This window comes from Numida meleagris, chromosome 10 (genome assembly GCF_002078875.1).
Source record: "Numida meleagris isolate 19003 breed g44 Domestic line chromosome 10, NumMel1.0, whole genome shotgun sequence".
NCBI lineage: Eukaryota > Metazoa > Chordata > Aves > Galliformes > Numididae > Numida > Numida meleagris.
Genome location: NC_034418.1, coordinates 9,877,008 through 9,898,212, shown reverse-complemented (window position 1 = coordinate 9,898,212; position 21,205 = coordinate 9,877,008). Strand labels below are relative to the sequence as shown.

General features: G+C 50.6%; 1 protein-coding gene and 2 long non-coding RNA genes across 8 annotated transcripts in view; all 3 read left to right on the top strand.

Annotated features, from left to right (window-relative positions):
- LOC110404146 lies at positions 84 to 931 on the top strand. Its single transcript, XR_002442075.1, has 2 exons — positions 84 to 652; positions 759 to 931. It is a non-coding gene; the product is annotated as an uncharacterized LOC110404146 (long non-coding RNA).
- On the top strand, positions 14,057 to 16,362 carry CEBPA (CCAAT/enhancer binding protein alpha). Its single transcript, XM_021408154.1, has one exon. It carries the CDS (start codon positions 14,214 to 14,216, stop codon positions 15,186 to 15,188), a length of 975 nt encoding a protein of 324 aa, XP_021263829.1. The 5' UTR covers positions 14,057 to 14,213; the 3' UTR covers positions 15,189 to 16,362.
- The window catches only part of LOC110404145, a 35,321-nt gene continuing 31,165 nt past the window's right edge, over positions 17,050 to 21,205 (top strand). For 2 of the 6 annotated variants that reach the window (XR_002442074.1, XR_002442073.1), the window contains exon 1: positions 17,050 to 17,382. This is a non-coding gene — a long non-coding RNA (uncharacterized LOC110404145). Of the gene's footprint in view, positions 17,383 to 17,440; positions 17,882 to 21,205 lie in introns of those variants that run through there. The other 4 variants (XR_002442071.1, XR_002442068.1, XR_002442070.1 and 1 more) reach the window with 3 other exon arrangements.

Sequence of the window (21,205 nt, the reverse complement as noted above, 5' to 3'; positions counted from 1 at the left end):
CGCCCCGCCCCGCCCGCCAATCGCCGCCCGCCCTCCCGCCGGGGTGATGCAACGCCCGCCCTGATTGGCAGTCCCCGCGGCCAATCACGCTCCCTCGCGCTCAAAGGGCGCGGCCGTGTTTGTGTGGGGACGTTGCGGGGCCCTCGGCGGCCCCGGGCGGGGGTGCGGTGCGCGCGGCGCTGCCTCGGAGCTGAGAGGGCTCTACGCGGCACTGCCGTGCTCTGCCCCGCCGTTGGGGGGCGCTCGCTGCGTCGCGCTCGCTGCGGCCCGGCCCCGGCCCGGCCCCGGACGCCATCTTCTCGCCTCGGGCGTGAGGGAGTCGCCGAGGCCTGCGGGGCGGGCGGCGCTGCCTTCGTGTGCCCCTCAGGCTGAGGGGAAGGAGCTGAAAGTACGGCCTGAAACCTTCTGAGTGTCTGAGATTATGGGTTACGTTTCTTTGCAAGCATCTCAAAAAGACTAACTCTCTGAGCCGGCTGTTAGTGCTTTCCAGCCGCCCTGGCTCCCACCCCCTGAGCTCTGACCGAGCGCGTGCCGTAATGTAACGTCCCCCTCTCTGAAGGACCGCGTGTGTAAAACGTGCTCAGCAGCTGATGCGCACCTCTTCTGTAAAGCCCTGTGGAAGATGAGCCCCGTTTGCGGAAGAATGCTGAGGGTCAGTCTGGCACACGGCTTTACGCCCCTCATTACCGTAGGATGCTGTTTCTTTGTCAGTCCTCTGGTATTTAATATCTCAAATATTGTTCTGTTTTCTCTGGCAGTGACTCATCCATCTGTAACTAGAGCAAAAATTCCAGGTAAGCATTATCCTATCCTTAAATAGTTCCGTGTGTGCTCTTAGAGTGCTCCCTTGGGGTTTTAGAGTACTTTATCGCCATTCATTCATTAATTCATTAATCTTCAAGATGAAGGAAATAAAATATAGACAAACTCATTCTCGTGTAGCCTGCTTGTTCTAAACATTAAAGCCCATACGTAACTCCGTGCACGCAGGGAGCTCCAGTGCTTGGCTGGCATCGTGTCCTGTAACAGGAAAACCATCACACGGTGTGCTTTGAGTGTTTGCAGGATAAATCACCCCAGTACGTATGGGATGTGAGGGAAACAATCTAAAAACTAATCACAAAAACGTAAGGAGTGCTGCTCTAAAGGCATGGCACTGAAATACCCGCCTTATCTGCTGACTGTCACGTTGGGTTACATGAGCTGTGCGTTGGCTCTGGAGTTCAGTGTCACAAGCAGGGCTGTAGCCCTCTGCGCACTGATTCTGGGTGTGTTCCTGTGGCAACAGTCCACCTATAAGACTGTATAATATTGTAATAGTGGTATACTTTCACATGCGTAGTCCAGTTTTGTGCGTCTTGAAAGACTAGTCCCTGAAAAAAACCATCAAAACCATGAGTTTTCAGCATCTTCAAGTAATACACAGTAAATCACAGCTCAAGGCAGAAAGACTACTGAAGAAACAGAAGCTATCTGTGGGAAGTGGAGGCAAAGATGTAGGGGACGAAGGAACCCGCTGGGGTAAATGTTCCCGTCCGGTGCTTGGTCAGTATGTTCACTTAATGCTTACCAAAAATTTTCCTGCAGCCTTATACTCGTAGTGTGAAAACTGCTTTATCCCTCAGTCATATTTATTGTCCAGTTCCAGTGCTTATGGTTGTTACCTCTGTCTTCATGGGCAGTTATTTCTTTGTCCTAAAATATAAACAATATAAATGTACTGGACTACAACCTATATGGTTTTTTTTCTCCTGTAAGCATTCACTTACCTGCCTTCCCTCATGGATAGCTTTCACTGGACTTTTTATTTCAAACTTGCACATTTCTGTTAAACATTTACCTTTCACACATGGTTTAACTGTGTAGTTTTTCCCTCTATCATGTCTTCAGAATTCTTACAGATGCGAATTCACTTTCTTGTGATTTAGAAGAGAGGAAATTGTTTATACTTTTAAAAGATACATGCATATAAATTGGTCCCTTGGACTATTTGTAAAGTGTGTTTGTGGGCAGATGCACTAAGTGGTGTCAAAACATTCTGTCCTGTCTGTACAGATCATCCAGAAGCCGAAGAGACACAGATCTGTAGTCCACCCCTGCCAGCCCTTTAGTGTTCTGGTTTTAATCATTCAAAGAGTGCTAAGTCATGACAGAAGAGTGAACAAACAGTTAAAAAGCAGCAGTAGCAGTCTCTTGCTGTCTGTTTTGACATGGGAAAAAAAAAAAGAGAGAAGTTTCTAACCTTATCATTGTCTTCTGAGAATTTTTTTCTTACTAACTGCTACTCCCATTCTCACAACCTAGAGTTGTTTGAAACTGAACAGAAAGACTCTGGAATATGATCGTATTCTTTATGATCACGAAGCAGCTGGCATTCTTTTGGGAAGATCCCAGAAATACAAAGTCTGTAGTAGGGGGTTTTTCATATTATTTCTTAATAGCTCTTGCATTTTCATGTTACGATGTTTGTTTTTTGCCTTTGGCACTGACCTCCGCCAAGATCAAAATGCTACTGTTAGAAATGTCTCCCAATCCAATTTGATAATTTAAATATGGTAGAAACTTGACTATTAATAGTTGATTTGTCAGAGGTAGCCTTTTTGAATAGGCGAAGAGAAAGGAGAGGAAGCATTGCTTAGTAGTGGCGATCGCTATTTCGGGGCTGCACTGCTAATTCTAGCACTGACTCACTGTAGCCTTGGAAAGTTACAGTGCTTTTGTTCTAGAAAATACTAAGAAAGCCATTCTATTCTAACAGCAAACATCCATTTTATTGTAACACTGCCTGGAAAGGAAGAATTCAATGCTTTTGTTCTTTCTCTCTATGTTGCTAATAATTCTTACAAGAAAGTATTTCAAGTTGCTAGTTCAGCATCTTCCAGTACTGCTTCCTCTATGTCTAGTTATCAAAATATCAAGAATGTGATGGCTGTTTTCAGAGTGTCACTAAACAATATTGTTTTTTACTTTCATATATACACGAAATGTTAGAAAAAGTGAAGCTATATAGCTAAAGGTGAGTAAAAACAAAGTAGATAAATAGGCTGAAAGGAAAGTGCTATGTATCGTGTGTATGTGTATATATAAAATCTGGTTCAAAAGAGGCTTGTTAGAACTAAACAAGTCTGAGCGAGAATTAATGGCCCACACCTGGGAAAAAGAGGTGAATGCTCAAGCATCCAGGTTTAGTAACTGCCACACCTGTCCTATATTCCCAAAAGCATAAATGAGTTCTGCAAGGATTTAGATAGCTTAGCTTCTGAATGCACAGTGCCATGGCTCTTTTCCAAGGCATCATCAGTCACCGCATGAAAATCCCCACCCTTAATTACCAGGGCATTATTTGTCATGGGGTATACTCTAATGAAGAACTTCACTTCATTTCTATGATATCAAGAAGAATAAATCGTTTTGGGGATGACTTCTACCCTGACTTTAAAATGGTTCTTTGCAACAGAACCCTAAAACACCCTTCCAGAAAAACCACTAAAATGGGAGAGGCATGCCACAATGTCATCTTCAGTCCCATGGTGCTGGGTGAAGGAGGACCCAAACTTCTTATCCATGGTTTTGTTATTCCTTGCAACCTATATGATCTCTGAAGTACCATAAAAAGCACGATGAGCAGCTGCCTGAAAAGAAAAAAGAAACTGAGAGTTCGGCACCTGGACAGGGAAGGAGGGGTACGGTCCACCTGATTGTTCACCCCGTGTCGCTTCTGTTCATTGAAATGAATAGAAAGCTACTTATTCGTGCCTGTATGATAGAAACTATGCAGGAGAAAAAACTGAGAAAGTACACTGGCAAGTACAGAATGTCTGTCATTGAGGTGCTGCTACTAATATCTAGGAGAATTATGTGCTAGATTATCAGTGACAGTGGTATTTTTGTCAGGCAGGTATGGTGTATCTCGTATCCCCAGGAGAAAATAAAGGAAGTATGCCATGTCATCATCCTTCCAGAAAGTCAATTCTCCCAGTTTGGTGAGTTAGCTGGCAGAAAGGCCTTTTCTTTTCCTGTATCTTAAAATGGAAGCAAGTTCAACAGAAACAGTGGGGCGCAGTTCTCTGCTTTTTGGCTGTGCATACTCTCTAACAAACTGTAGACTCTAAGAGGAACAAAGCAATTACATTTACATGTGCAGGCACTTGAGTATCTCTGTCACTGTGAGTTTACCAGATATAATCCAGCATTAGGTTTCTATTGCATATGAACACTGCAGCCAAAATTGTAGAAAAATACCTATTAGGTAACGTGTCCCAGGACAACAATGTCATCGGAGAAGGCTTTATGTGATTTCTCTCCTCTTGACCATAAGTAGATCAGATTTCCTTCTGATTGGCAGGAGAAGTTTGACATCCCTTCGTCGCTAGCCTGTCCATCAGGGTTGTGTTTCTGTACCTCATCAGTCCTAAAAACAAACTCAGCAAATCTTTGTATAGGAAATTGCTATTGATCTGATTTGTTTAAACATCGTGTGGGGTTTTCCTACGCGATTTTTTTTATCAGAAGTTCTTGCACAGTTAAGATACTAATGGAAATTATCAGGAATTTTGCACGAGGAAAGAATTCAGGATCAACAATATTACAGTGATGTTGATGATTCTTAGGGGAATATCCTATGTATGAAAAAAGTAGCACACGAAGAGTAGTAGATGGAAACAAAACTCTTTTCAAAGCACATTGAACCATATCTTGCAGGTGCCCAGTGGTACACGTGCACTGGCAGTTGGCATAAATGCCAATAGTCACTTGGCAGAGACTGAAGCTTACTCTCCTAAATTGTCCCTGAAGATCATTTCCAATCATGCCCAGGTATTTGCTGAATGGACGCATCGCAAGGAGGACTTTACCAAAGTGCACACAGTCACAGAAATCTTTACAGCTCAACAGTGAATGTGGTAACAGTCATAACCATTTGCCCAGGTTTTTGAGGCCCTCCTGCAGGGAGTACAGGCATTGCTTTGAAGTCACATACAGTTCCAGTGGAAATGTGATTTGGCAGTTGGAGAAAAGGACTTTGCTTACCAGGAAATGAAATTGTAAAGTACATGGTTTATGTACTTTACATCATCTTTTATGTACCTTACATAAAGGTACCTTTACATCTTATGTACCTTACATCATCTTTTTCCTCTTGTTAAAAGCACTTTGACATTAGGGGACTCTGCAGGTGGGACAAAACTGAAGATTGCAAAGCATGTGCTTGTGCTTTTCCTCCTTTAAAAAAAAAAAATGAAGACAGGATGAGAGCACACAGGTGTCCTCCTAGCAGAAGCATGAGCATGGGCAGCCGCAGTTTCAGAGAGCTCCAGGCAGAAGGGACTGCCTTGCTTCTAACATGTGGGATGTTGTGCTGCACTGGTGCTGTAAGTAACTGGAAAGTCTTGGGCACAAATGTCAATGCCTTGAGCACAACAGGCTTATAACAAAATATTTAATTTGCCTAAACACTGATCTGATGTGGGGACATTTATCAGACAGTACTTTCTGGGATCCACAGAGAATACTGCGGCATACTGTGAAGCAGTCTTTATGTCTCTGGATTTCATCACGTGAAGGGACACCAGCTGTGGCTGTAAGTTGAATGGGGAGTTACAGGCAGCTCTGAGATACTTCACATTATAGCAGCATTGGTAGCTGAGCTGTGGGAAAGCTAAAGAGTACGCAAGCTTTTATTTAGTATTTGAGTGCTTTTGAAAAGATTTCTTGAAAGATTTGCAGTAGGCTTAAAATTTGATACATGCTGCATATTCTGCTACTCTACCACCAGATGGGTTTCTTGGCCTTGACTAAAATACATAGACCCAAGAATTTACAAGTGTTGCAGTCCTACAAGGGAGACTGAATAGTTCTGAGCCTATTGAGAGAAAGAGGCCAAGGGGCACTGGGACAAAGTCTGGTTTCCTGAAGACTGAGTTTTCAGTTGATGTGTCAGGAGATTAGTGCTCCACCTTGAGCATTTCCCACCATTTGCAGAGTTAGCTTTTCTCATAAAGTAGGCACCTATATTTGTCTTCCATAAAATGCAGGCACGGTGGAATCAGCAACTGAGCTTGCAGCTCTGTGCAAGGGGCAGCTCCAGTGAGGAGACCTATGGTGTTTTTTACTTCCTTAAATAAATGCAAACAAGTGCCTCAAACTCGTATCAGTGACATGCTGAGCTGGGTAGCCAATGTTTATTTCAGTTTATTAATAAAGGAGAAAACTCATTCCCATGTGGTGGGGGGTCTGGAGACACTACTGAAGATGCACACAATCTCTTGATGACTTCAGTTGAATGTAAATGATTCCTAAGGCTGACAGGGCTCCACATCATCTGCGAACAGGCAGAAACACGGTTCTGTACAATGACACACTAGAACATGTGGCATGAGTTCTGTTTAGAACAACACAGTTCATACGATCAATAATCTGGAATGTTTGCCTGCTTTTGGAGAATATAGGACTTTTCTAAAATGGAATTATACTTTGCTATGTTAAGTTTTACTGTATGTCATGTTTACCACATTTATATGATAGATGTGAGCAGTTTGCGCTATTCACTTTCCCTGTTAACAGAGAGTTGGAGTTTTTTTAAGGAATGTACAATTTATTCTAATAGTTATTTATATCGTTTGCATCAAATTAGCATCTAGCTTAATTGTTTAGGCCTGAAAGAAGCATTTAGAGTGAATAATTTGGATTCCAAACACTTTTGCCCATTTTCTATATTTAATTACAGCAGTAGGAGGAAAAAATCAGACATTTTTTGTAATATGGGGACCTGATTGGAAAACTGTTGCCTTTTTACTTAAACTTAAGTAGTTTGCAAGGACTTTTTGTCTAGAATTAGATACCTCTCAGCCCTGGCCTCTTGCTAAATTAATAGTTTTGATTATACTTAGCTCCATCATTAAGTGTATGAATCAGTTGCACATGTAAGACACGTGGCATTGTTGGTGCTCCTAGTTGAAGAGTAGTGCATTTTCAGCATTGTTTTATGGGCCTTTAGGTAAGAAAACTTCTTGCAAACAGCAAGAAGTCACTATATTTTTACTTTCTGAAATATTTTTACGAACAATAAAAGCTATTTTTATGCTTCTGTAAAACGAACAAAAAACATGATGGCTTCCATCAGAAGTTCTCTGGCTTTATTCATATGAATGTTGATAATATTTATTTATTTAATATTTATTTAAAGCACTCAGTAGCTCAGCTGCTAGTCATAAGGAATGATTTGTTCAGAGCATTTTGAGGTAGCCGGTCTTGTTTTCCTTAAAATGCCCTTGCTGCCTCCTGAGTTCAGTTTCCAGATTTTTATGGGACTGCGATCCACTCAGGAGCAACCTACTGATCTTGGGACTGACCTGGTTTGTGATTAACTCTTATTGCACTTAAGATAAAGACATGTTTTGTATAAAGCGTAAGATTCCCATTTTAATGGAAAATGTCAATGTAAGGGTCGTGTGGAATTTCTGCAGTTGTGAGTAGTGTCTCACTTTTATTAAAGAGATTGCTCTGGTGAGCGTGATTGTGTGTAACCTATCTTTCTGCAAAGGTTTGGAAGGCAGAGTAGATGTTATCTCAGCAGGTAGGAGTGCCAGCTCCTTTCACTGGATGTTTTCAAGTGACCTTTGGAATCCCTGCAGGGAATGAAGAGCCATATCTCTCATCACCTTGCTGGCTGCCCTACCAGCATGCTGCATGGGCAGTACTGAGGTGAAGTCACTTTGCAGCGGGTTCTGCATGCCACAAATGGGGACCTGAGCACTGTATTTCAGTCTGTAAGTGAAAGCTGCCTCTTCACTCACATCTTTGTGCAACGAGTCAGGGAAATTCTGATGCCAGAAGTATCTCTATTATTAGTTTGGAACTGATAACAGAACTGCAGTAATTGTCGAGCTGAGATTGCCTCTGCCTTGCTTCCTTCCTCTGTGCCTGTTGTTTCCTGTGTGCTGGGTTTCTTTGATCACGGTTAGGACTCATTTGTGATGTCACCAAGTAACTCTTCGAACTTTGCGAAGCTTCCTTGTGACTCCCTCCCCTCTCAGTGCCTTTGACATTTTTCATTTAGTAGGGCAGCTCCTGCTTAGATTACTCATGCTTAGATTACTCATTAATCCCTGGGCTGCAGCGGTATAATTAGAGAAGGCTGAGTGTAGCTCAACAGGGAGGTCAGACTTTCAGATAGAGACGGCATCCACACTGAGCAGTAAAGCTGCTTTTTGGTAGTATGGTCTCAGTGCTTTTATAAACATCACGTTTTAGAACCTGAGTCAAATGTGGCTCCAATCCTTTCTGCCACTGAAGTCAAAGCTTTGTGATATTGATAGCAGAAGGGTGTATGCACCAAAGGTGTATGTTATATCTGATCCTTGTGCTGCTCTCATCCAGCTGAAATCTGCCACAGTCAGCAATGTGTCTGTCCATGGCAGGACAACATGAGTCTTTCATATCCATACTACACTACAGAATTTAACTTTGTGCCAGATTCCTCCTCCAGGTTAATTTATATTTTTGTAACAGTGTCACCTAAAGGGGAACATAATTGATTTAAAGAATGAGAACACAAAGTCAGTGTGAGTCAGGGACTCCATTTTGTAACCATGTCTCACATACTAAAGTACATGATTAAGAAATGGCACAACTATATTTTTACAAGCTGGTCTTCCTCTTCTTTCCCTGTCCCATCACCTCTCTCACCTTTCACATCTAGTTTTCCTGACTGTAAATTCTTTGCATAGCAAAGGCTCTCCTGTTATACTTCTGGAAAGGGCTTAAAATATTTTGGTATTCCCACAGTATTGATATTTTAATTTTTGCTGATACCTTTAGAATAATGTCCACCGTGCAAACAAGAACTATTTAGAAAAGGGGCAAAGCCTGAGCTTTACCATTGTCTTTTTGAAAGTCTTATGAGGTCAGCAAAAAGTTGCACCAAAGTCAGTGGCAAGGTTCATCATTTCTTATGTATGGTTCTTATGGAGAACCAAATGTGCTAGCCCATCTTTTTAATGTGCCATCTGAAAACCAGGTCATCTGCGGATTTTTGAGCCAAAGTTCCATACATAGGTCATGCAGGGACTTAACACCTAAGTTAAATGCCTGAAGTTGGCGTCCTGGGTAGAAACAGAGGTAGGAAGCTGGGGTCTGTTTGTCTGGGTTTGTCAAGAGTTTAAAACTTTTTTATTATTATTATACCTTGGATGATGCCATGAGTAGTGACCAGCCATATACTAAGAGTTAAAATCTTCTGAGAGTTTTTGAGAGCTTTCTGCCCCTTAAAGCAGAGCTGGGAACTGAGTTTGGATGATGGTGCTCACGCCCCGTTACTATTCTGCTGCAGGACTGTGAGCCTTCCATTCAGGAGCTAGGAAAGGTATGAGCTATATGCTCCCTTAAGCATACAATGGCAAAAATAAGAAGAATTACATTTTCTTGGCAATTTACTTCAACATAAAAGTTAGTGTTTACATTAAAAAAACTAAAAATAGCAGGAAAATATGTGAAAAATAAAGCATTTCATTTGAGGGAAGCAGTAGTCAAATTTTTGCATGCTCATTGTTTGTGGTTGGCACAAGACACGGGGGAGAAGATACTCTGAGCCTGGCTCCTCATTTCTGCGTGGCCTTGGCAGATCATTCCCTCTCCCAGTTCTGTAGCTGTGAAATAGCGTAACAGCGCTGCTCCACCTCTCAGGGAGATGTAGCCATGAATGAATAAAGGATCCTGAGTTATGGATGATAGAAACCACTGAAGTTCGTAAGGTAGACAAACGATTGGAAAGTACATTCAGGAGGGAAAGACGGGAGGATGTTGTTTAGTCTGAGGTAGAAGAGTAGAGAGAGAATAGGCGACTTGTGGGTAGGCCAAGTACTGAGTAATGTGGTAACTGATGCGTATCTGTAAGAGAACTGTAAATGTGACTTGATGAATTCTTGAGATAAAGGTGATGCGGTGGTAATGCAGAAGAAACCACTGCAGTGAGATGAGGAGCAGAACTGCAGCATCCTCCTTTTTTGTGTCTGTGGCATTTCAGCTGTATTTTGAGGGGGACAGAACTAAATCTGGTATCTGAAAAGCATTCAGGATATTCTGGGCACCACAAATATGGTCACTGAAATGCAATCCTAATTGTAAAAGAGAAATTATCCATGTAAGGGCTCACTAACTGGGTAAAAAATATGAGCAGGTTTCACAGCCTGGCTGTATGTGGTTACAGGTGATGAGCAGGAAAGGGCGGGCTGCGAGCTGCATGTGGATGGAAGCAAGCAGCAGGCAGCGTGACCCAGGGAAGAGATGCTCCTAGGCAGCTAGCTTGGAAATTGTAGTGGTGCTGAGCTCTCGGAATTGGAGCCAGAAGTTAGCTGAGCACAAGGACAGCAAGGGTTGAGGACGTGGTCGCAGAGACCACGAGGACAAGGGAAATGATATGGAAAGGCAACAGGAAGGTTAGTGTGGATTTGATTTAATTCACCTTGGAGTTGTAAACATTGTTCCTCCAAAGAAGAAGAGCTGTAGTGATAATTAAACCACCCGTCATTGGACCAAACTCTGCACATCCAAATGGTCATCAGTCCCCAGCTGCTACTCCTGGCTGAAAGGAAGGCCGCGGCTGACTTGTCGTACCGTGCTGGACGCTGCTCTGCCGGCCTGCAAGGCTTTGGCATGTACAGCCTTCTGCTTTGAAAATTGTCATGTGTGGCAGCTTTCCATGTGCAGATCATGTTTTCCCTCCCTGCGGCAGAAAACACAGAAGAGGGCTGAAGTTTGTGTTTCATTGCCCCACGAGAAGTGAAGGCGGTACATTGGGAGCTTCTCATCACATACAAAACTACTGCCCATCCCTGCCTGCTCCCCTGGTGCACCCATGGCACGGCAGTGTCCCCGGCTGAGGACTGTGCCCTCCCGCCCCCAGTGCACGCCCTGGCCCTCTTAGGTCAGCTTTCTTTCCTGCACCCCTCCTGCAGGTGGGACAGAGGAGGGGCTGGCACTAGTGCCAGGAGAAGGTTTGCATGCAGACAGGAGATTCTGGAGCTTTGTCAGTAGCAGTGAAATGTTCTCATTTAACAAAGTAGTAAAATAAACTTGTAGTGGCACTTTGATTCTTAACTGGGCTGTGACATGCCAGGTTCTGTGCACGGTTCCGCGCTGATGGATCGGAGCAGAGCGCTGCGCAGCCCTCACCACCCGCACCCTGCGGCAGGCAGCCCGCTCTGCACCTGCAAATGGGGCGGGGGCTGAGGTCAGGCAACGTTCAGAGAACCCGCTTTTGTGGTGCGATTAAAAACAGTCCCAAAATTCACTTCAGTATTCAGCAAGGATATTTAATTCCTCCATCGCCGTGATTTTCTCTCGTTTCCCTCCCTACCAACAGAAACCAGTCCGGCCAACTTTGTGTCAGTGGCTCTCAGCGGTGTTCAGGGTTTTGGAGCGCGTTCCCAGCCCTCCCTGGTGCGATCTGCTGTGCGATGGAAGAACAGCACCCTCAAGAGTTGACGGCCGTGCTGCTCCGGGGCCCCACAGCACGCGGCAGGCACCCTTCCTCCTTTAGTTAACAAACACACCGGCACATGCGGCCAAAGAAATGAGACATAAACGTTTCTTCTGCCATCATTTGTGAAATGTTTGGCATTGGTCGCTGTTGGTGCGGGTGTGGAAATCTGCGCCTGTCCGAGGGACTGCAGCTGCTGAGCATGGCATCTGCCTGCAGAGGAGAGGTGTTCAAAAAAGAACTGTCCTACTTATTTAGGTCTGGGAAACTCGTTTTATACCATCCTAAAAGAATTTCAACAGGAATTAATATTTTTGTGCAAAAAGAGATTATTTAGAAGTACTTCACTGAGATAAAAGGAGTCTATGTAAAAAATACTGAGCAAACCAGTCCTTAAATTGCGGGGACTTGTTTGTTAATTACAGCAATTAGGAATGGAATCTGATCCTAAACTTTCTGATTTGCTTTGAATTTCTTTTAATGTGTGGTTAGACCTTCATTCTCCGAACGATTCTAAAGTGTGAGACTACAGAGGCATCCCTGTTGTTATCCAGTGACGAAGTGAGTTCTGTGCTCCTGCTGCTGCCCACAGCGTGGACCTGTTGCTGTCGGTGTGCGTGGCCCATCCCTGCCCGCTGCCTTCAGAGCGCCATGTGGCCGTGGGAAGCTCGGGCATGGCCGGCACCGGCTGCTGGGCCAGCGCTGGGTCCCAGGGCAGGCAGCAAGTTGGGGTCTGCGTCTGCCCCTCTTCTGCAAATGGGTTTGCTGGGGCGCAGCCCGCAGGATACGCACACCACATGCGGCTGGGATGCCCAGACAGGTTGCGGAGTCTTCTTCTATGAAGATATTCCAGACCCATCTGGATGCCTACCTGAGCGACCTGCTGGAGGGAACCTGCTGTAGCAGGGGGTTGGACTCAGGGATCTCTTGCGGTCCCTCCCAACCCCTGCAATTCTGTGATTCTGTGATTTCTCCCCATGCTGAATCATCCCAAACTTCTGTCACAGGATAGGGGATTTTCCTCTCTATCATAACTTTGTTCAGAGTTCTTCTTACATATGGGCGCTTTGCTTGACCAGGTAGCATGTGCCCTTTCTACCCACTGTTACGTGCTGAAGCCAATGTATATCATAATTTCAGAAAATACCGTACATAAAAAGCAGTTAGGATTTATCTTTTTTTTCTATTGTCACTGAAACATAAAAGGTGTATTCATAGAATCACCGAATCTGTGTTCTGTATTCTACATGAACGTTTCGCACCAAACGCGCTCTCCTGTAAGGGCACTGCAGGCTGTGCTGGCTGCTGGGCTTGTGTCTGTGCGGGGAGCAGAGGCTCACGTGTGTGACCCCAGACGTGGCTCTTGGTTCGTGGTGATTTTGTTCCTAAGGCTTTGCCAGTCGCTATGAATTGTAAGGAATTCTGAGCAAGCAATTTGATATCGCAAGGTTCTGGTTCACTCAGCCATCCAGGACTAAGAAATGCAGCGTTTCTTTCTGTAGCCATCCCTATGTCGGGCTTTTCTCTGCGGATCTCCCTCTCGCCGTTGCCTGCACCTGCTTCAGCGGCCTCGGTGCGTCCTTCCATCCCCTGTGCTGCTTTCCGAGCGGCCCGGGCCAGCGGAGCTAAGGGCCGGCAGGGGAGGACGGCAGGTACGGCCGCGTGGGGAGACGGCCGTTCCGTGCCCCGAGCCCTTCCCGGGCTGGGAGCGCGGGGGCCACGGCTGTCCCAGGGGCTGCCCGGGAACTCGGGGCTGAGCCCCGGCGTGCGGGAGGGAGCGTCGCCTTCCGAGCGGCACGCTGCCGCACTCCCGGGGTTTATCTCGCTTAAAGGCCGGGAGCCGGTCCGCGCCCGACACGACCCGAGGTTGCGGTGTTGGCACTTGGGGAAATCCGTAATTAAATTTACCTGCCCGATTCGTGCCGCGGGACGGGACGGGACGGGACGGGACGGGTCGGATGGACGGCCCCGCGCGTTTATCCCCCCCCACCGCCAGCGCACAGCGGAAACCGCAGGGCAGCGGCAGCGCGTCCCGGCCCGGCGCTGCCCGCGGCCCCGTCCCGCAGCGCGGAGCCCCGCGGCCCCGCCCCGCCGGACGCGCTCCCAGCCGGGTCCTAGCGCCGCTGGAGGCCTCGCTCCGCGGGTCCCCACTGGTAAGATAAGCCCCGTGCGTCGAACCGGGCCGAGCTCCCGTAGCTCCGCTGAGACGGCGCCTTCGGCCCCGCGGGCGGGGACGGCGTCCCCTCCGGCCCAGTGTATGCGAGTTCGCCCGTGATGGTGAACTTCGGGGCCGTTCCCCGGTGGAATGGGACTGGGCGCCCCGGGCTCCGAGCCCCCAGAGCTCCGCGGGCGGGCGGAGCGCAGGGCCCCGCGTGGGGCTCGGTGAGAGCGGAGCTCCCGGGGGAGGGCGGGCGGCCGGGCCGGGGCGCTAAGACCCGGGGCGCGGTGGTCAGAGGTTCCCAGCAGGACACTAGAGGGCGATCCCCGGCCCTGCTGCGGGGGTGTATATATACGGCACGCAGGACCGAGGCAACCCACTAGCAACGGGGCAGGCAGGCAGCGAGCGGGGCTCGGGCGGGCTGGGGCGGGGGACGGGCTCCGGGCGCGCCGAGCGGAGCCGCGCCGAGCCGAGCCGGGGGAACGCGGGGTGCTGCGGGCTTGGCAGAGCCGCCGCCGCCCCGTCCGAACCCTGGATTGCCGGAGCCCTTCACCATGCCCGGCAGGCTGTAGGTGCTTCATGGAGCAAGCCAACTTCTACGAGGTCGATTCCCGGCCCCCGATGAGCAGCGGCCAGCACCACCAGCTCCAGACTCCCCTGCCCGGCAGCGCCTACGGCTACAGAGAGGCTCCCTCGGCGGCGGCACCTGCTGCGGGCGGCGCGGAGCTCGGCGACATCTGCGAGAACGAGCACTCCATCGACATCAGCGCCTACATCGACCCCGCCGCCTTCAACGACGAGTTCCTGGCCGACCTCTTCCAGCACAGCAAGCAGCAGGAGAAGCACAAGGCCGTCCTGGCCGGGGATTTCGATTTCCACGGCATGCACGGGGCCGGCGCGGCCGCCTCGGCGCCGGGGCACCACCCGCAGCACCAGCAGCAGCCGCTGTTCGGCTGCGCGGCCGGCTACATGGACGGCAAGCTCGACCCGCTGTACGAGCGCATCGCCGCGCCGGGGCTGCGGCCGCTGGTCATCAAGCAGGAGCCCCGCGAGGAGGAGGAGGTGAAGGCGGCGGCCCTGGCGGCCCTCTACCCGCACCCGCAGCAGCACCCGTCCCACCTGCAGTACCAGATCGCCCACTGCGCGCAGACCACCGTGCACCTGCAGCCCGGGCACCCCACGCCGCCCCCCACGCCCGTGCCCAGCCCGCACCACCCGCACCACCCGCACCCCCCGGGCGCGATGCCCGCCGCCCCCGGCGCCCTCAAGATGATTCCCGCCGACCACCGCGGCAAATCCAAAAAGACAGTGGACAAGAACAGCAACGAGTACCGCGTGCGCCGGGAGCGCAACAACATCGCGGTGCGCAAGAGCCGGGACAAGGCCAAGCAGCGCAACGTGGAGACGCAGCAGAAGGTGCTGGAGCTCACCACCGACAACGAGCGGCTGCGGAAGCGGGTGGAGCAGCTCAGCCGGGAGCTGGAGACTCTGCGGGGCATCTTCAGGCAGCTGCCCGAGAGCTCGCTGGTGAAGGCCATGGGCAGCTGCGCCTAGCCGGGCCCTCCCGCTGCTCCGTGCTCTCCGAGCGGTGCCGGAGCGGGCTCAGATTGCGGGGGGTGGGCTTTTTTTTTTTTTCCATTTTTTTTTTTCCCAACAGTAATGACCAATAAAAGAAGCCAGGCAGCTGTAGTATTACCAGGTTGGTGCCTTAGGGTCGACACACGAATAAGCTGAAAAACGTGGTGGGTTTTGTAAGGAGAAAGGCGAGGGGAAGAGATAAAAAGCCCACGTGTCTACACAGGGTAAATGACAATAATAATAGTAATAAAGCACATAGAGCAGCCCAGATGTGCCTTAAAGCTGCCTGCAGGAGCTCTGTGCCCGCAGCCTGCCGAGGAAGGAGCGCGGGGACGCGCGGGCTGAGGGGCCGGCACGGGGACAGCGGCGGGTGCGGAGCGGCAGCGGCGCCGGGACTGCCCCGAGCGGCAGCGGGACCGGACGGCCCGACCGACGGACATTGGGACCGACGGGCAGCGCGGCCCACGGACGGCCCGGCCCGGCAGCCGGACAGTAGGGCCGAGGGCGGCCCGGCGGAGCTCCCCGCGCCGAGAGGAAGAGCGGCGGCGACTCGTACTGTATGTCACGACATGGCGAAGCACAAGTGAATAAATACCTATCGATGCGGGTATTTACTACGAACTCTCAGCGTATTTTGCTTTCTCCCAGGACATTCAGCTCCTCTCCGTGTCTCTGTCTGCCCAAGCTGTGCCTCATGTAATGTGAAAGCCTTTCCGTGTATACTAGCTACACTATTTTTATTGCATTACTTAGATCTTTGCCATCACACCACTTTCTTATCTGGTGACAGAGACTATGCCCTCGTGCTGCAACGTTATTTTATTATTTGTGTGGGTGGGTGGGTGAGTGCGAGCTGCGCTGCTGCGGGCGGCCGCGGCCCCGCTCCGGGCCCGGGGAGCGCTGCGCGGGGCTCAGCCCGCGGGAGGCGGCCCCGTCCCGCCCGGGACAGAGCCGGGGGCAGCGGGAGGGCAGCGCGGGTGCGTGCGGAGCGCGTGTGCGGCGTGCGTGTGGGGGGGAATGTGGACGTATATGCACACACATCGGTGTTCTGTTTTTGTTTTTGTTTTTTAATTTGGGAGGGGACTGCATATACAGTTTTGTCGGATAGTCCTGGTTACATTCATAATAAACAGCATATACTCTGCCATCACCGCCCGCTGCGTGTTCTAGTGCTTGTCCCGGGGCCGGGCAGCGCCGAGCCCCTCTCAGCGCCGCGGCCCGGCCCGGGGCGCCGCTCGCTCCCGTTCACCCCGAAGAGACGCGCGGTGCCCCCCGGAGGCCGCGGTCCGCCCCGTGCCGCGGTGCGGCTGCGATCCCACTCGCTGCTGCGGGGCGCTGCGGGGCCGGGGCCGAGGGAGCGCCCGGGAGGGACGCGGAAGCGTCGGGACACGCGGAGACGCCGCGCGGCCGCTCGCGGTGCTGGGCCCGGCGAGGCGCGGCGCGGCCCCTCCCCTCCCCTCCCCCGGGGAGTTTCGCCCCGGCCGGGCACAACAGACACCGCCCCGGGGCTCGCGGGGCACGGCACGGCACAACCCCTCACCCCCCGCGGGGCAGCGGCTACCGCGAGGCACGGGGCGAGTCGCGACCGCTGCCCTGGGAGGGCGGCCCCGCCCCGCCCCGCCTCGGCGCGCCCGGGGTCGGGTTCGGGGCCGCAGCGCGAGGGGAGGCGGCGCGAGCAGCGGCGGCGATAGGGCGGCACGGCCCCGCCCGGCGGCCGGGTCGGGCCAGGGGGCCGCGCCGCCCGCGCCGGGCACGGGGGGGGAGCCCGGGGCGGAACGCCGTCCCCGAGGCGGAGCGATGCCCGACGGGCGCGGGGTCGCGGCAGGAGAGGGCCCGGCGTTCCCCGGTTCCCGCCGGCCCCGTCGCCCCAGCGGGCGTCGGCTCCCCGCCCCGCACGCCCTAAGCCGCGAGGAGCGGAGCCTCACGTGGGCGGGGCCCGCGCCGTCGCGGGGCGGAGGAGCGCTCCGCGGGGACGCGTCGAGGCGCACGCGGCACGCCAGGCGCGAGGCGGGAGGGCGGCGGCCGGGGAGCGCCGAGCCCGCCATGTTGTGAGGCGGCCGTCCCCGAGCTCGGCCGTGCCGTGCCGTGCCGTGCCGTCCCGGCGGTGCCGAGCCCCGGGTTCCTCACGGCGGGTCGCGCTGCGGGCACGCTCCGGCTCCGCTGAGCGAAGGTAAGGGCCGGGCCTTCCCTCCCCTGCGCATCGTGGCGGCGCGGAGCACGGGAGGGCGTGCAGCGGGATGAAGGAGTTTTACTTTTCAGTTAGATTTAAATCCAGAGCGCATCACTTGCTCTGAGGGTAGGGCTGCACTCCGCGGGTACCAGGTCAAAACACGGACGGTCACATTCCTCCCCCCGGCCCGCAGAGCCGTGCCGCGTGCGTGGCACAGAGTACTGTGAAGGGTCCGCTACCCATAGCAGAAGGTGCCGGAGGTGCCCACCTTCAACACAGCGCCAGGGCGAGCAGTGCTCCAGTGCTGACCCGGCAGGGCTGCCAGCCTGGGCCCGTCCCGGTGCACGTGTCCCGGTGTGGCTGTGCAGGCCTTCCTCCCGCGGCCCGACGCCCGCACCCGGGCTGGGGACACGAGGGCAGGGACAGAGGGCGGGCGGGCGGTCACATGCGGCAGCGCGGGGAGGAAGGGAGCAGCTGCGTGCTCGCTCTGTGCACGGAGGTGAGAGGTTGCTCGTGGCCGTAGTGAGGTCTGGGCCAGGGTGGGGGCGGGACGACAAGATTTCTCAGCGATTCGTTTTCTTCCGCTGCAGCAGGGGAATTACTCCAACCGAGCTTGCCCTCTCCACCTACTTTGAGTGATTAGAGGTCAGGAGACAGGCTTTGGAGTACCCTGCAGTAATTTCCCAGCTGGAATTGGACAGCGGGAGTTGATTTGCTGTTAGGTGAAAGCAGGTGCTTCTCCATGCTGTGTGCTTGCCGAGTTTGACCCAGTTCAGTGGTGAAAACAACCAGTGTCTAATTGAGTGAAGGGTGGAGGGGCAGACCTGCTCTTGGCGTAATAGATTAAGCCAAAAATAATTTTTATACATTGTCATCACTGGTTCTGGGTTTCTGTTTCCTCCCCGGTAATGAAATCCTCATACAAGTGAAATCATGCACAGATGCACACTGTGCATGGAGATAGCTGTGTCTGTGTGATTTGCTGCGCCCTGTCTGAGGTATGGCATTTTAAAGCCAAGGCAATGCTTAGTAATAATAGTTATTCCACAAGAAGCCTCAGAAGAATGCGAATGTCTGTCCAGATAATTCTTCCAGACCATATTGTATTATTAATATGTGTATTATTTGAGGTCGTCCTTGGTATCTCAAATGTAGACTATGGATCCGAGGAGAAAAACACAGACCTTATCCCAAAGGCGTTATAGTTTTGGTGGAAAATTGACACGTGTTCATAGTTCACTGAGTATGTCCAGAGTAGCCCACTTCTCTGCAGGGAGCCTGAAATAAAAAGCAGCTCTTTGGAATACAGATTTTTTTAATGCTGGCTCCACGATCTGCTTTTCTTCCTTGAGCTGGGTAAAGGCAGCACGGTGCGTCCACAGCACACCGCCTGCACGCTGCGTCGCTGGAGGCTTGGTGAACTCGCCCTCTGTGCAGGAGCAGTGGGCTGGTGTCCTGAGGAGCGTGTGGCTGTGAGTCTGTAATTGGAAGGGAATCCTCACAAAAGGAAATCTGATTCATTTACTCTAAATATTTAACTGCAATTTTCTTACTTTAACACCATCCTATTTTACTGCAGTATTGCATCTTGCCTCCAAAATTAATAGTTAACCGCTGAGAAAGACAGGTCTGGCAGAATGGAAATCAGGCATTATATTATCCCATGAGTCATGTACGTACAGAGAACCAAACAAGTGTCAGCCAATGGCTTTGAGCCCAAAATATGTCAAAGAGGAGATGCGTATCTTCATTTATATTAAGTAGATAGAAAGCGTGTTGCTGTTCCCATTAAGCAGGTTGGAGCCCTGCCACCGGCTGTGGTGGGAACAGGATGGGCCCATGCAGCAGGAGCTGGCTATGGCTGCCTGCGCTCACCGTATTTTCTGTGTGGCAGGGGCATTTTATTCTGACAGTTGTTCCTAGTTAGCAGGGAGTTTGGAGACCTGCCTTGGTTTTAGACGTGATTCCTTTCTTTGTTAGATGAATTGATTTCTCCTTTGAAGTATGAGGATGCGCAGTAGTAGGCAGCAGTGCAGCCTTCCTGAGTGCAGCGCACTGGGAGTGGGGAGCGAGTGACTGAAGGGAGGGATCAGCGCAGCTCCCTTCCTCAGCAGGTTTTTGTGATTTCTACATTTTTTAAAGCCACATTTAGAAATTAACTCTGCCTTAGGCACTCAGACCACTTTATTTGGCAAAATCTCAGTGGAATTAGGGTAAGTCTTTACTGAACTAATGACTCAAAAATGTGACCTATTCTAGCATCCCTCAGGGGGAGGAGATGATATGAATAGCAGTGATGCACCCTAACCAGTGACTGGGAGATCGGGGCTGCTGCTTGACCCGCTGCTGGTCAGTATCACATGCCCAAGCTTTCGGGTACAACCATACGGTCATCTGTTGCATCCACGTTTCGTTTTCGTGATGTTGTCACTATACGTTAGGTCTTAATTCTCCTTGGTGGGACAAAATTAAGTTTCATGTGGGGATTGGAGGCCTGGAAACATGTATTCACTAACTTCTGAAAAATGCTTTTATTGATGTGCCAGTTCAGTTAAAATAGTGTTGTCAGAGTTGGGCTGAAATGAGTATTTGTTGTTGGCTCCTAATGGTGCAAATTAGCATTAAGCCTTCTCATAAAATAGTATAAAATCTGGAAGTCTGTGTGCAAGTGCTGCTTGCTTCGTTCCAGTCAGCAGCCCTATGTTTATTGGAGCTCATGCTCAGAACCAAAAGAATGGGGCTGCCATGTTGTCATACCAAGTTTTTGGATCTGTCATGGAGTTGGTTACAGGATTGGCTTGTTTGCAATGAGTCTGAAACGGGTGCGGGGGGATTGCTACTGAGTGCAATGGAGGTATGGTTTGAGACCCTAGTTTTGGTTTTAAGAATGGGTTATTTGGCTCAGGAAGTGAGCAGTATTAGCATGTTATTTCAGAAAGTGTATTAGAAACTGTATTAGCAGTGTTATTTCAGAAAGTCAGAATGCAATTACTATGTGAAAGCACCAAGTTCTGATTGTATGTGGACATGTAGGTCATGTAAAGCTCCGGCTATACTGCTTTATGTTTACATTGTGGGCAGTGTCATTTGCAAATATCACATCAGGAATTCTGAGCTGATACAACTAATTTCAAAACAGCCTTTGCTAAGGCAGATTCCAAGTGGATATTTGATGAGGTCTGTAACAATGTGTAGGTCATCCCGTAATCTGTGGAAGATGTCATTCATGTTTTCAGTTATCTTTTGTAATTCGATGGCTGAATGGTGTTGGAAATCGGAATTTTTACCTACTGGAAATGTAACTAACAAAAAAAAGCTAATTTGTGTGTGGATGATTCCTTAGAATTATAGACAGTGACAGATGTTTGGTGACCTTGTTGGTGTTCGCAGTGTTGTGCAGGAGCTGGGTCTGTCCGCAGAGCTCTGTCTGTAAGCTGAATTAGCCCTGCAAGAGCTCATGGGCCGCACTGAGAGTTGTGTATGCTTTTTGCAGCAGGTGACGTTTGCTCTTCCCTTTCTGCAGCCATGGGAGAAGAGTTCAAACAGTGAAAATGTTAAAGGGCTCATGTGAGCACTGGGTATTTTGGTATCTGTGTTCCATACGTGTCGCTGAGAGTGTTTTCTGAAGGCTTGCGCACTACAGTGCAGGACACGTCCTCCATGGATTACAGGTGTCCTCTCACTGCTTTCACTGGCTGCTGCTGGCTTACTCAGGGAGCATTCCCCGGGCATGCTGCTGCTGGGGGGAAGCTCTCTGTGCTGCTGTGGTTGCTGCTGGCCCTGTGAGCTGTGACAAGACAGTGGTGGGAGCTCTGCTGCTATC

Excerpts from the sequence above, each read along its gene's own strand:
- CEBPA (XM_021408154.1), top strand. The coding sequence starts at position 14,214 with ATGGAGCAAGCCAACTTCTACGAGGTCGATTCCCGGCCCCCGATGAGC.